The sequence below is a fragment of the Rhinolophus sinicus genome, linkage group LG14 (assembly GCF_036562045.2).
Source record: "Rhinolophus sinicus isolate RSC01 linkage group LG14, ASM3656204v1, whole genome shotgun sequence".
NCBI classification, from domain to species: Eukaryota; Metazoa; Chordata; class Mammalia; order Chiroptera; family Rhinolophidae; genus Rhinolophus; species Rhinolophus sinicus.
In genome coordinates, this window is record NC_133763.1 from 1,571,741 (window position 1) to 1,588,056 (window position 16,316).

Sequence of the window (16,316 nt, forward strand, 5' to 3'; positions counted from 1 at the left end):
CCTTCCTCTTCACTTATGGCCTCCCTCCTAGACTTGGTGTTGCAGTCAGTCTGCAAGTGCCATATCCTCCCTGGGCCTCTGGGGCCAACAGTTCCCCACAGTCAAGACCTCCGCTTCCAGGTCGGGCACAGCTGCAGGTCTGCAGAGGCCTCCAGCCTCGCCAGCTCCCACCTGCTGTCCAAACTGGGCTAGCCTGTCTCAGCCAACTCGCAGTTTGGACAGAAACCCAGAAAGCTAAAAACTGTGTTCGAGAGCTAAAATTGCTCTAAAAAATAAATTTTATTAATCTTTAAAATAAAGGCAGAAGAAAAGAAGAAAAATCCTAGCTTGTTTAAACAGGAAACTACTCTTTGGTCCTTGGCAGTAATGATTGACTTACACCATTTAATTTGTCTTGTATGGGTGGAAAAATAGCCAGACTGTCTGCTGAAATTAAATTATAAGAATCAGAAAGGGCTTCCCTATGTAAGATCCACTGGTGTGATTGGCATGTGAGGGATAGACAGGCCTGGCTAATTTTATAGTGAGGTCCATGCCCTGTAACTGTCAGCCCTGGTCGTCAGCGCAGGACAAGCTAGGAATATAGAAACAACAACAACAAAATGAATGAAACTTTCTAATAAAACTACTCAAGCGTATTTCTCTGCTTCTTCCGAAAGAAGTACACAATTACAGTTATACAACTTAAGTAAGAAATATTCTTTCAAAATGTTGCCTGATGTGATGGTGAACAAAGGAAATGAGAAATGAATGAATTTGGCGTGTGAAATTTCTGAATACTTAGTCCACACAAAATATAAATGTGTGCTTTATAGTTTGAAATGACAAAAATCTGTCACCATGCTGGTTTGGCAAGGGACAGAGACATAATCAGGGCCCCATCATTGGCAAGGGCTCATCATAAGAAAACCATGGATGATTTGCACTGAAAAAAAGCCGTTCAGGGACGGAGGCAGCCCTAAGACCTGATGACTTTCTCTGCCCCTCCCCCAGTCAACACGGCTTCATTTCTCAGAAACATGGCTGCCGTGTTCTCTCCGCACACCCACTCTGGACTGCTCTCACTCCCGTCACCTCATTTCCCAGTCCAAACTCCAGAGAGAGCAGTCTGACTGGCCTAGATAACAGCCGTTGCTCCCCCGGGTCAGGGCTCTCTGTACCACCATGCGGATGGCCAGCCAGCTGTGGACAGGCCACCCTCCTGGGGCCGGGTGCCCAGCTGTGTGCACGGTACCTGTTCCTGCACGTGACACCGTGGGGAGCTGCCTGGCTGGAGACGGAGAGGTGGGGAGAGCTGTATCGGCTAAAGGCAGGCATAGAAATCATAGTCTGTTTTAAACATCAAGTAGAAGACCAGGCTCCGACTGACAAAATTCCTGTTTCCACCTGTCTTTAAACTTAAGAGAATCTAACCCATGTGGATAAGGTGGGTTTTTTTTTTTTTTTTTTTTCATCTTTTGGATAAAATGCCGTCGTTTTTATAGTTTGCATAATTTAAATATATTTGCATAATTCAATTAAATCAAACTTTATGCTTGTAGGTTTCTTTCTGCTAAAGAATGTAGCTGATTTGTGGGAAACTGCGCTTTGCTTTGCGTTCCTGATCCCTGGAACCCTCTTGAGTAAATAGAAGCTCCACATGCCCCACACATCTGCAGACCTGAAAGCGTCGACATAGCTTTTTGTAAAAAGACAATTTACCCCAGTCTGGCTGGCAGAACATTTTGTGTTCATATTACATTTTTCTTGAATGGAGTCTTTATCTAATCCTCACAGATCCCCTGACAACAGTATTTCTCATTTTATGGATGAGGAAACTGTTATTAAAAGCAACTTATCCAGAGTCGCCCAGAGAATTAGTGATGTCAGATTTTGAGCTCTCTCTTCAGTACCTGGTAACTCCCCACATCCCTTGGTCCCTGCCCCTAAAATGTGTTTCTAGGTTCATCCCAATAATGAGAGTCCCTGAAACCAAGCATGGCGTCCCGAGAGACCGCATCCTCCACCCTCACACAGCGCCAGGGCTGTGTTCTTGTTCGGTGTTTATCATGTCCTTCCTATGCTGATGCACCTTGAAGTAACAAATCCCTTCAGGACTCCGTAGCCCGTTAAGGCTGACGGGGGCCTCCAGCCTCTGACCCCCCGCAGACCCCATCCTACCTCCCTGCACGAGGCTGCAGCAGGGGCCGCCGCTGCCTCACAACACATGTGCTTGGCTGTTAGACAAGATGTGTTGTTAGAATGTTTGGGGCTTGGTTTGCTCATTTGTAAACCCCACTGAAGGATCCTTCCTCTGCCTTCTGGGACATGTGAAGTCAATCCATGTAACAGCCTTCAAAGAATTTGAAAGAACTCCTGGGTCACTAGTTAGTCTTCGATACTTCAGCTAATGAACCTGAGTTCCTTAACCATTCCTCACAAGGATGGTTTTTGGAACTCTCACCCACTCTGATTCCTTCTCCTCTGGATTTTTATGGATTGCATGAGCACTTCTTAATATGAAGTATTCCATTTTTCTGTTCTGTGACGTTTTAGGGCACTCTTTTGGTTTCTATTATCTATGCACTGCTGTAATGTTTCTCAGCTTTCTGCATGTCATTTGACAGTCTACAAAGATATAATAAAATTTCAAGTGTGATCAAAGTGTTAAAATTATTCAAAAAACATTATATATTCTAGTAACTACAAAATTAACCACAAGCTGAGTCAAAAATACAGCCTTGGGTGCCAGAAAATCATTAACCATACACTTCTTAAAACTGTATTATTCATTATTTTAACCCCAAAAGTTCATTCATTAAGATGAAAATAGTAGTATCATTTATGCACCTAATCAGAGTACTCAGACTTAGTATCTATTAATTTATCCGACAGCTAGTTACTCAGGTATTGTTGGGATCTAACAAAAGAAGATTTGGTTTTGAGACCAAGCCCACAATGCATTTGGTGTTTTAAGAATTAGGCAGTCAAACAAATGATAGTGTCAAACATTCCAGCCAATGAAGCGTGTACAAATCTTCTTTTTAAATCCATCCCCCAAAAAGTTGAACCAATGCCTGTCTCATTCACAACCTTATCCCCAAATTAGGTTCTTTCTTTGAATCCCTCCTTTTCCAGCAGTTACTGAGTGCCACTGATAACACGTGTAAAGCTAATGGATTTCCACATGACTTATTTCCTCATGAGAAGAGGGAAGCAGACATTCCACACCTGCCAGGGTCTCCACGATGTGCTGCTACAAGGGGCCAAGCCGCTTGGAAGTGAATTAGGCCAGAGCGAGATGCCGCCAGACCAAAGACCATCAGCCAGGTGTGCGGAGGGCAAACTCAGGGCTCGTTCCTGCACAGTCAATAAAAGCAGCCATTTCCGAGCACTGGGACTCCAGATTTCACTCTCTGCCGTGGTCACACAGTCAGGGCAGAATTTGACCGAGTGGACTGATGAGATCTGGCAGCTGCTACACAACAGGCAGAGAGCACAGTTGGCAGAAGGGCTTGGACTTTCTTTGGGCAGCTACAAAAGAGGGACTCCTGCTGTCCATGTGTGAAGTTGGGAAGAAGCGCCGTGTGCAGTTGACAGAGCTTCATCCAGATGCCAGAGCAAGATTTGCCGTGGGTTTCAGATTGCTCTTTCATGATGGGGATGCTGCAGACAATGCGACCATCTGTTCCCACAAACAAGAAGCTTGCTGCGTGGATAAAAGCACACCCACACTGCCTATAGCGGACGGGCGCCTTTTGTTTTAAGTCCTTATGGGTATTTTTAAGTCGTTCTGCTTCGAGTCCAAGAATGGGCAATAACTGATTTCTCGTCTTCATCAACAAGCTATGATTGAGGATTTACTTTGTAATCAAAATGCTTAGCCACAAAGCATATTAGGCTGTAATGAATTTCTAAATATCCTAGACTTGTTATAATAGAGGCAGCGTCGTTTTAGGAGGTCTTGGTGATGTGTAGAGAAGACCTGGTAAGGTGCGAGGATCTACTTAGCGTTCGTTTAATCCAAATGCTCTGATGATAAATACTCCTTATTAGAATGGGAGAAAAGAGCGATTGCAGAGCAGCCGGCCATGTAACGGGTACCAGCAGAATAGTGAGACTGCAAATGTAATACATATGCTGTAGCTTGAGTGAGCTATGGGAGCAGCTTATATTTGTGTGCTTCTATAAGAAAGAGTCAAAAACGCTCGTAAGAAATACTGGCTTATACTTTCTGCTTGTTTTATATTCAGAAGTTCTTTTTTCTGATCTTTTACTCATATTTCATATTCTCTTTCAATCCGAATTTTCTTTTGGGTGGCAGGTAGTCCTAGAAAAATACGTAAAGCCAGTAGTTCATAACCCTCGTTTGGTCCAGATTCCTTTCAGTAGCTCAAATCAACACTAGAAAATAAATGCACATCCAACATGCAGTCTCAAGAGTTGCAATCCATGAATGCACTGGACATCCATGGCCAGAGGTGACGAACTCTGTTTTAAGATATCTTACTTTAATTGCTCCAATGTCTGTGGATTCAAGGAAAAGATTTGGCTGTTGCTTTCTAGGTAGCAATACATGGAATAACGTCACGATCTGGAAAATGGTTGGATTTTTTTTTTGGTTGGATAAAGAGAAACGGGAAAATATGGCTTAACCCAAAAACACATAGGGACATAGATCCTATTGTCTTATTTCTACCAAGACCTTCTTGGTACAGAATGACAAATTCAAACTGTTGATTTTCATTCTGAAATCTGTTCAGTACAGGTAAACTCACTAGCAAACCACCTGTGCTTGTACAAAAAGAACCTATCCTGCAACTTCCAGTAGGATTTCATGCAAATGGCAGCATTTCACCTGGAATATAGTCCTTAGACATAGGCATCAAGGACCTGAGGGCAGATTCCAAGGACCTGAGGGCTCCTTTGCATCCCAGGAAAATGTGGATATATAGGGAGCTTTTCCAGAAACACCACAGAAGCATACTTATTACTGTATTTCTATCTTCTATCCAAAATTACTGTATTTCTAAATAAAGGTAGCTAGGAGATGCATAATGAAGAAAACTGCCTTGGAAAATCTGGGAGTTTAGCTTTCTTATTCATTAACTTTTAAAACTGTAACTAGGGACTCAATTTTATGATTCCCTTTAATTCCAAAATTGGCTCCTGAAAAGTTTAGTACACTTAAAGGATTTTAGATGGATTGTAGAATTTTTCATATTTCAGGACTTGCACGCTGGAAACTTTCATTTAAAAAATGATCGCTGCCCCATCTATCATTTTTGCAAATCCAGATTTTCAATACTGAGTTGGCTTAACTATTTAAGACTATAATGTAGCACAGTAAAATAAGAGCTATGATTGGGCCTTCATTTCAATTTTCTAAGCACAAAATATCCAATTAAAAATAAATTAGAAACTGTGGGTAATGTTCATTGTATTTCTTTGCTTCTTCTATATTTTCTTTTTATACCAAGTAATTTACTTTCATTAAAATCTTCTCTATAATCCAAATATTTACCAGTGAGTTGATTATTCTCTGGGTAAAGTACAATTTAAATTACATTAATTGGAAATTACATTTGTGGACTTAAAGGGACATTTTAATTATTTAACTGAAAATGAAGCCAGTACATAGGTATTAGTTTGTGTTGCTTCTTCAGAAAAAATGTCATAGCTAAAAATGATCAAAGTAGATATTTGATTGCATTAAAAAATAGAATCCAAAATTCTAAAATAATGTCAATGACATCATTTCTGCCTATTTGATTTTTCTGAATTTTATGATGTGTCTATTTCAGCCATAAATTATGACTACTTTAACAGAACCGCAAGTGTCTTTTGAATTATGATTCCTCCGCTCTGTTAATTTCAAAAAGAAATACATTATATGAACTTTTTGTTACATAACACACCGACTTTAAGTATATTTTTCATCAGCCTGAAGGTGTCTGCAGGTTAACTTCTCCTGCTAAGGTCCCTCTTTGTTTATCAGGAATCCTGGGGGAGGGGTACCCAAAAAGCCTATTCTGGGAAAACCAGCAGTATCTCTGTAGCTTACGTTGTTGAATACAGCTGTGTCCAAAGTGGCAAATATGTTGTTTCCTTTCCATAGGTAAATTCTCCAAGAAGAATTCCCTCAGAGACCTGACCACAAACCCTGATCCTCAGAGTCCAGCAGAGCTAATCAGAACAAAGCCAGAGCAGAGGGAAAAGGAGACTGAGAAAGAGGCTCTAATAAGGTGAGAATTCGATAAAGCGCTTCGTACGTGTTAGAGACTGCACTGGAAAATTCCCTCATTCCCCCACTTAGCTGAGCTAAGGGCAGGGGAGCTACAGTGGTCACATAACATGAGGGAACTGGCCAGGACTGAAAGCGTTCTGTCCAGCTCACTGTCCCTGACCAGCCACTCCTGGCTGCTAACCAGGATCTAGGCAGCCATTTGACTGTGGGTCAAATCTCACCAAGAGAAACAGCCTGCATATTTACTAGGTAGGAATTCTGAGAAGAAGGAATTGAAGAGGATGTATGATTCTTGTCCAAATTCACAAAGAAATAGCTATTTCAATTCTGTAAATATTTTATTGTTCCAGAAGGTAGATTATTACTTCCTTTTATCTGCTAAAGAAAACCTGGCATGATAACCAAGTATAATTAGAGAAACGGGTAATCTTTATGCCACTGAATGAATACAGTTTTATAAATACTTCCCACAAACTTATTGGAAATATCACAAAAGAGATGGTGATTTCAGTGTGAAGCATTGAATCCACAATAAAACGCAACTAGGAGCCATTCACATTGCCACTTGTTGGCATGTTATTATGTGCCTGCTGTTGCAATTGGAATGGCTTAACTATAGTTAATATAATTGCAATGGGTTTATGAAACAGTAAAAGTGCACTCTTCATATTTAACAAGCAACAAGAGTTGCCATTTAAAAAGAAGTTAAAAGTACCTCCTCCCTCGCCCCCACCCCCTTTGCTCTCCACACTTCCTCCACTGTGTTAAAATGTGTGCTGCCAATAGGCGTTAGTTACCAGGCAAGTCAAGGACCTGTGTCCTGCAGATTGAACAACGGGCGTCAGAAAGAGTGTATTTTCAGTAAGCACAGATTTGGCTGCATGTGAAAATAAACACAAACTCTACCACACACACAAAAAGATGCTGTTTAACAAAATTTAAACTTGGCAGAGAGAAGATGAAGAATCTTACAACTGGGGTAAGTAATTATTTCTATTATTTTTATCACTGTTGGTGTTTACAAATGGTTTGCAGTCTGATTGGTGGGTCGTTATTGTTTTCACTCCACAGGTAAGCAGCCAAGGCACGAAGAGGTCAGTCCTGTGCCTGTAGTAACAGGGCCCCGCAGCCAGTACCAGGCTGCAAAGGATCCAAATTCCAGAGCGCGCCTCTTCCTCCCTCCCACCAGTACACACAGTTCACCTTGAATCAGTAGCTAAACTTCTAAGCCAATCTCTCTTCTTAGCATTTATTGTAGTATATTTAATTTTTTGTAATAACCACTGTTGATAGGTAAATTTTCAAAGACCTAAAAAAGTAACATTTTTAGATATGCAGTCTTCTTAACCCATATCCATCCCCAGGATGGTACTTTCACGCTACTGAAAGGTGCAAATGGAAGCCTTTCAATTACCCAGAAAGTGGGTCGATCAGCGTATCTCCAAACACAGAACTCCCTGCTGTGGCCTGGAAGGCCTGCCCCACCTTCTCTGTCCCACCTGTTTTTACTTGTCCTCTCCCAACACACAATTTCTCTCCTACCTCCCCATCTTCCTGCTCCAGTCACACAGTCCTGTTTCAGTCTGCTGTACTTGTGGATTGATTATTCTCTGGAATAATTGATTATTCTTTTCTGCAATGTGACAGCAAAGTGGTTTGAGAATTATTGACAATCTGAGTAGATCCAAGACAATCTAAAGCTCTCACTTTCTTATTAGATGGCTGGTCATACTTTTCCTCAGGACTGAGCAAAAACAGCTACATTGAAGGAGCAACTTAAAAGGGTCACTGGGAGTTCCAGTGTCACTTGTGACTAATATGACATTGGAATCCTCATGTTCCAGTACTATGTAGAAGTTACCAAAGCCGTCCTGTTGATTTCCTGGACATCAGTGGTATCACATCTAGAATCCTAGAGGGCAGCCTTTTATTAATACATCATTAGAAAATACCAATGATAAAATAACTTCCTGTTAAAAGTATTATTTCATAATGCTTTCAGTGAGTTAAGATCATTTGGTATTTGCAATTATTAAAAGTCAACACCTTCAACCTTGGGCAAGGTCGGATTTTAAAATGCTCTTTTTTCCAGAAAAACATCAAGGATCTGATTGATTGCTGGCAGTAAATATAGATGCTATGTGAGTGACTGATTCTCACCTCAATTTTTTAAATTTTGAAAAAGTTAGATTATTCATCAATAAAATTTTAAAGTAGGTTTCTCATTCTAAATGCATTTGCCTTGTCCTCTAGCCTAAGCCTTGGGCTGAATAAGGATTATGTGATCAGGCTGATCAGTAAATATTGGGGAGAATGTGTGTTGTGGGTTTTACTCTCTCTCTGTGTGAAGTACAGTGTAATATTATTGATTACACCGTTAGTTTCTATCACACTCAGAGATGGGCAGAGGTGGATACCAGAAAACCAACAAGATGGATGGGTGGATGGATGTATGGATGGATGGATGATTGATTGATTGATTGATTGATTGATTGATTAGATAGATAGATAGATAGATAGATAGATAGATAGATAGATAGATAGAGTGAGTTTTATTATAAAGGACTGGCTCACGTGATTAGGGAGGCTGAGAACTCCCAACATCTCCAGTCAGGGAGCTGGAAACCCAGGAGAGCCAATGGTGTAATTCAGGCTGAGTGTGAAGGCCTGGGAACTGGGAGAAGTGATGGCTTAGTTCCAGTTCTAAAACTCGCAGGTTTGAAAGCCAAGAAGTGCCAGTATTTCAGTTCAAGTCAGAAGGCAGGAAGAGACCATGTCCCAGCTCAGTCAGGCAGATGGAGTCACCTACTACTCGTGTGAGGGACAGCCGTTCTGTTCTGCCCAGGCCTTCAGCTGATTAGATGAGGCCACCCACCTCAGAGAGGGCAGTGTGCTTTAGTCAATGCCCATCTCATCCAGAAGCACCCTCACAGACACGCCCAGAATAATGGTTCCTTTACCCGGACATCCTGCAGCCCAGTCAAGCTGACATATAAAATTAACCGTCACACCATCTCCATTACTCACATAAGAGAATTGAAACTCCAAGCCCTGACTTTTCAGATGCTAAAGTACAGTCTCTTCTTACCATTTCACATTGTCCTCCCATGTTGCCTGCAGTGGACTGAATGCTTGTGTTCTCTCAAAATTCGTATGTTGAAGCCCTAACCCGCAGTGTGAGGGTATTAGGAGGTGATGATTCCATGCGGGTGGCCCCTTCATGAATGGGTGCTCTTATGAAAGGGGCCCAGAGAGCTCCCTTGCCCTCTTTCCACTCTGAAGATACAATAAGAATCCTGCACCCCAGGAGCAGGATCGCCCCAGAACCCAGCCGTGCTGGCACGTTGATCTTGGACTTCAGCCTCCAGAACTGTGAGAAACAAGTATCTGTTATTTATATGCCAACCGTCCATAGTGCCGCATTATAGAAGCCTGAACTGACTAAGCTATCATATCGCCCTGAAGTCTTTCACTTAGAACCTCTGTGCTCTTCGGCGTACATCACCAGGTTCTTCGTCTTCATCCTGCCACAGGACAGAACGTCTGCTGTTAACTGTTCACAAAGGTCAGAGTCCTGTTTGTAAAGATTCATTCCCTTGTGCCCTTGTCTCAAACACCATTTTGTCAGGATAAAAGAGTGTGGGTATGTGTTTAAGCCAAATACACTTATTATGTCTGCTTAGCTATTATATTTATAAAAACAAAAAGAAAAAAGCGAGTCAAGTTTACATTATTATTATAAAGATGTGACTTTCATAAAACAAAAATCACACCTGTGATTTTTTTTTTCATTCAGCCCTCAATAAGATTCTAAATGGAGCCTAAGACTAATTTCCCAGCCACAGTAATAATACTTATCTCAAATACATGTCAGCTCAGGAGGAGATTTTTTTCAGGATACCCAAGTATTACATGTCTACATTTCTGATGAATCCATTTGCGTTAAACTAGCTTGCTTTCTTTATTCTTTCTTTTGATATCCTTTCACATTTTAAAATTGTCTATCCAGAAGAAAGAAATTCTTGGCAAATCTTCCCCCCAAAAAGCAATAAATTTGTTGTCTTGTCAGATGAATCATTTCGTTTCTGAAAAACATGGAGTTTCACCCCTGGGAAGTCCCATTGATGCCATTTGTCTATTACCAAGAAAAACAGCCTGTTTCTGGCATTTCATTTCAGCACATTCTTATTTTTTAATATATAAAAATGTATATTTTGATGGACACTAATGAATAGCAAGCAAAAGAAGATGTGTTTTTCCTGGAAACGTCAAACAGCTATGTCTGGAAGAGGAGACAAAGGTGAGTGGCTGATGGGTTAAGTGATTAAATGATGAAAAAGCAAGTGAGTGAGACATTCGCTGTCCGTGACCAGGACACCCCGCAAGACTGACTTGTACAGAAGAGTGTTGACTCTTCATCTCCACTGCTACCTGTAACGCTGAGAGGGAAGGTTATTTCCATGAATAGTCTTCGTGCTTCATCACAGCAATCAGTCTCTATCTGGGAGGTTTTAAAATAGGCAGTCATTTCACAGCAGGAACCATGAGAGCAGAATGGAATTCAGACTCTTATCAGCACTCATGAACACTGACGTTTATTGTCTTGTAGCTAGAAAAAGCGAGAATCACTCAGTAAAGATGCTTAAAAATCCATATGTGACTTTATAGTTGAAATGGAAAAGGAATATCCACTATCAAGGTTACAAATATGAAATACAATTTATACTACAATAACTTATAAGCTTGTAAAAAAGGGAAAATAAGCTATGTATGTGCCTAGCTTGTGGAATGCATAATAAAAATGATAAACTATTACTTTTAGCCCCAAATTAAAATTCCCTTCTATGGTAAGCAACGCTTTTGTAATTAGGCATTGCAAACACTTTTAACAACAGATTGGTAATTTATTTTTAATAATAATTGCTAAGTTCTATTTCTAGCAATATGGCAGAATAAATGTTTACAGAAAATATATTCAGGAGAATATAATTAAAAATACTACATAAAATATAAAACCTACATTTGAATGCATGTCTGAGCTTGTGAAAACTAAATTCTATTGTTAGAAAGTTTTAAGAACTAGTGTTTTCTCTAAGGATTTATTCCAAACTAGATCTAATTTTAAATGTGTCATCAGTAAGACAAAACCTGGGATTAAACTGGATACAAGGACAGGTTAGAGGCTCGTCCATAATACTGGGATTCCAAAGGGTAAACCCACTGGAAGGCAAATTGTCCCTCAGAGAGAAACAGTGGGAATAATACTTGCCTTTGTCCTGGCTCCGAGTGGGAAATAAAGAAGAAATTTGAAATGCGGTGGGGAGTGGGGGGGCGGAAAGAAGAGCAGAGAGGAGAGGAGAGGGGAGGAAATTGAAATGGGGGAGAGGAGGAGACAAAAGGGAAAGCAAGGGAAAGGAAGGAGAGGGAAGAAAGGGAATTCTTAACCATGAGCCAATATTTAAATAGATCTGGAATCAGAATTCCTATGACATTTGTATCCTGGAAGAAAAATGAGGCTTTAAAATTATGTATGTAAAATGATTAAATTGGAGAGCCCAGACATCTTCCAAAACCAACACCAGTGGAGGAAAAAGAATTTTAAAATCAGGTCTCAAAGTATTCCTATAGATAAAATTCCAATAAACATGAATTCACAGTCAAAAATTACTAAACAGATGAAGAGAGAAATTGTGAACAAGACAACAGAAACAAACTACAGAATCAGACCTTAATATGTGCCAATGATTAAATTATCAAAAACGGAATAAAAAATAAGTATATTTAAGGAAACAAGGGAGAAGTTTGAAAACAAGACAAAGCAACAAGAAATTGTCAAAATTGGCAAGGCATTTTTGCAAATGAACTAAGCAGAATGTCAAGAAATGGAAAATATAATCTCTAAAATTAGAAAGCTAGACAGAAGATTAGACAGAGTTCAAAAGTGAGTAAAATAGATAATAGACCAAATAAGTCACCTAGAATTCCACCATAGGAAAAAAAGATGGAAAATAGAGAGAGAGATTATGAAGCACGGAAGGAAGTGTGAGAAGGTACAAAGGCATATGATGAGAATCCCAGAGGAGATAGCAAATGGAATGGTGGAAAATCAGTATTCAAAGAGGTAGCACAATTGTATGAAAGACTAATTCTCAGATTCAGTAACCAAATGAATGCAAATCAGCATAAATAAAACGACTTGATCTGACATACATTGTAGTGAAGCTTAAAAGTACCAGAGAGAATACACACCGGGTACTGAAAATAGGAGAAGTAAACTATTTTCTGACTTCTCAACGGTAACCATGGAAACCAGTAGACAGTAGAATGGCATTATCATGATTCTGAGTGTAACGGTCAACCTAGAATTCTATACCTGGCAAAATTATTATTCAAAAATGAAGGTAAAATACAGACATTTTCAGTCAAGCAAAAATGAAGTGAGCTTAGAAAAATTTTAATGAATACTTGAAGGGAGGAGAAAACTGATCTGAGAAGGGGAGACAATTGGATTAATCAAGATTCAGTCAGGAAAAAATAATTTATTATAAATATTTCAAGGAGAATGTAAATACAAGAAATTCAGTGTTTAAAAATTGTCATAATGGGTAGGAGTTAAAGGGTGGAGTTAAAGTTCAAGGGTGGAGATTACAACCCAGAAATTAGGAAAATGCAAAAAGTGGCTGCCAAAACACAGCTGTCCCTTAACTTCAAAGCTGGAGACTAGCAGTAAACTGTGGAGTCTGAAGAAGGTTCAAGAAGTTGCTGCTGGCTCCAGGAAGTGTGTTCTGTCTTCTGCCAGATGACAAATGAGCTGTGTCTTCCTATCTGCTTCCATCTAGTTTTCTCTCACCGGTGTGCTCTAAATCAGAACCCTCCTGGCGAGGGATTCTTAAAAATAAGGTTCCCAGGCTTCCAGCCACTGCAGTAACACGGGAGAGTGCAAAAAGGAGCAAAAACACTACTGATTGCAAACAGACAGTCCAGCACAGAGAATCAAGAAATGAGCAGAGAAAAAGGCAAGCATGTGGATAAATAGAAATAAACATTGACACCATAAAACAGTTACAATAATGACTAAATTGAGAGTAGAAAATGAGATAGAACTAAATTGTTTCCTCTACAGTGGGGTGGTAGGCATACAAAAGAATTAAAGGTTCGATTAATTTTAGAACTTCTTAATTAAACATGCATGTTAAAATAGCTTTGAAAAATACTAAATTAATTAAAACAGTATTTAACCTCCATATCCTAAACTTACATGGTTTTAATACTTAAGATGATAGATGAGAGAGAGTGCAATTCTATCAATTACGCAATGAAATCGATAATTTCATGCTCCTAGAGGTGATTTTTAAATACTTCTCTTTATTTATTAATGGACCAAGCTTTATAAAAGTCACTAAAGATATAGTATATTTGAACAACACAATTACATTAAATCTAGACATTTAGATTTAATTGCTTCTATCAAGTTAACTGAAGAATACACAGTTATTTCAGGCTTACATAGAATTTATGCAAAAATTGACCATATACTCTGCAAAGTACACTGTAAGATCTCCTCGGGAGTGCTTTAAAAATACAAATGTTTGCATTCCCACCACAGTGATGGTGATGTCACGGGTGTGGAGTGGGTTGCAAGCACTAGCATGTCTTAGGCATCCCCAGGTGATCCTGATGCAGTCAGGCTGGCGAATCATTTCCCTGGGATATAAAGTGAGTCTCAACACATTTTTAACCTTCTCTATCGTATTGAATGTATTTTCTAACCACTATGCAATAGCACTAGAAGTTAGTTTTCTAAAAAACTAAAAGTTTGGGGGGAAAAACACATAGTAAAATTTAAAACACACTTTTAAGTGACCCTTGGGTCAAAAAATAAATCATGAGTGAAATTAGAAAGCACTTAGAAAGGAACACTGTGGGGACAGAACCAGGAGTGCAGTTTCCAGGCTCTTGGCCTCATGTAGAAAGGTGCTGGCTCAGGTAGTAAATGGCCATCAACTGTGATTGGATGGCCATCACGCTATTTTTGTTATATTTAGGGTTGGGGTTTATAGTGTATGGGTTTATCATAGCATTTTTTTATTTGTAGCCAGTCTCTTTAATGCACTCCTTGTAGGCCAGATATGCATCAATAGCAAGAGCCTAAAAGAGAGGTTTTATTGATTCTATTTGAAAGTTAATTGATTGATGGAGGCAGGAAGAACTGGTTAAAATAGGTAACAGGGAAGCTCCCCATTGTGAGAGGATAAATGGATGGCTCCTCATGTTTCTTAAAGTCTTTCTTCCCTTGGGGAGAAGAGAGCGATTGGTCCCCCCAGGACTGCTATCAGTAGGAAAAAGGACAGGATGAGACGCAGGAGGACAGATGGGGAGAGGGGCTACCAGGTAGCAGGCGAGCTGAATCATTTGGGAAAGAAGATTTCCACCTAGTGAGAGACAGACGTTGATTTGCAGAATGTAGATTTTCAAGGAGCAGCAAAAAGGCTCCGTGGTGAAGCTGAAGACAGCAGCGTGATGAGCAGCCTATAGGGCCTTGGTGGGGAATGGCGGGGAATGGGGGTTTCTCAGACACCCCATCCTCTCTCCCAGCCTTTGAGCAAGGAAGGGACGGGGTGTCTCAGCAAGTCAGCCAGCAAAGGTGTGGGGACTTCACTTGTGGGCTCCAGTGAGGCAGCTGCCAGGGGGAGTCACAGCTCTCTCTCAGATGTTTAGCACAGGGCCTGGCGCTTACTATACGCGGTGGAACGTAATCGCTTTGTGAGTAAAACACTGTGTTTTGTTCCACTCCAAGTCAGTTCCTAGATGGGGAATCGCAAAGTAAAACAATTTTTTTTTTAAGTTTCTAATGGAAACTTTGAGTATAGTGTTAAGCTTAAATTTAGTTCTTGTTTTAAATATAAGAATCGTTTTCAAATATTGCTGTTTCATTAGGCACAAAATGTCTTGACAGTTCTTCCTTTATGTGGAAGGTAATGTTTTCACTTCTTACTACCCTCTTCCAGCATCCCATAGTATCTGGACAGTCTGTTCCATAAACCTGAAAGCTCCCATGTCTAGTAATTCTACTTCAATAAATGTTCACCCCAATTCTGCTGAGACGAGAACTCGTTTAGCAACTAGTTTATGTTCCAACAGCCAGATAGGAAAATGGCTTCTGCCTGGACTGCTGACTCGTTTCCACCTGGGCATAACAGTGTGTGAGGTCAAGTCCTCCACTGGGCTGACCTTCCACTGGGCTGACCTTCCCTCACCTACTCACCAATGTCACTCCGGCAGCCATGTCCTTTCTCCCCGGCAGCGTTGACCTTGTTCTCTCTCTGTTGGCTCATTTTGATAAGCATATCAACATTTTGAACATTTCCTGCATTTAAACAACAACAAAATGCCTCCCTGAGCTCCATGTGCTCCTCTCTCTCCTCTTGCTCCGTGACCCATGTTACCCTGTCTCGCTGCTCGCCTTTACCGCACATGTCCTCTAAGCAGTTACCTAATTCACTTTTCCTACATGTCACTTCTTCCTTTCCTCCCGTGTCCTGAGCCCGTTTCAGCAGGATTTCATACCTTCATTCCTCCAGCTTTTATCTACTTTTACAAACGTTTTCGTTGGCTTTGACTACTTCTGCCACGTTCACCAATGCCCTGTACTCTGTGGTGCAGTGGCCAGTCTTCGGTTCTGCTTTGCCACCTGTCAGCAGCAATCACAGGTGCTCCCTCACTCCTTGAAACACTGTCTGCATTTGACTCCCCAGATGCCATTCTGGGAATGACACCCCAGCTCACTGGCCACTCCTTGCTGTTCATGGTGGCTCCTCCTCATCTCCCCAAATGTGACGGCCCCAAGCATGGTCCTCAGTCCCCTTCTCTGCTCTACCTCTGTTCTCTTAGCCATGATTTTATCTGGTTCTATGGCTTTAAGCAATGCTGACACCCTGATGACCCCCAAACTTGGATCTCCAGGCTGGGGCTACCCCCAGAACCCCCGTTTCTAATACCAGCTGCCTACATATCTCCGCTTCAGTGTCTAGTCAACATGTCAGAATGCACATGTCCAAACCCGTCACTTCATTTCCCTGACTTCTTCCCA

At 40.7% G+C, this 16,316-nt stretch overlaps 1 protein-coding gene across 5 annotated transcripts in view; it reads left to right on the top strand.

The window, feature by feature from the left end:
- The window catches only part of CNGB3 (cyclic nucleotide gated channel subunit beta 3), a 137,811-nt gene that overhangs the window by 8,624 nt on the left and 112,871 nt on the right, over positions 1–16,316 (top strand). For all 5 annotated transcript variants that reach the window (XR_012491810.1, XR_012491811.1, XM_074319046.1 and 2 more), the window contains one exon: positions 6,098–6,224. Coding sequence is in view for 3 of the 5 variants with exons in the window: in XM_074319046.1 (XP_074175147.1) it covers positions 6,098–6,224 (127 nt within the window). In the remaining 2 variants the exon portion in view is untranslated. The remainder of the gene's footprint in view (positions 1–6,097; positions 6,225–16,316) is intronic.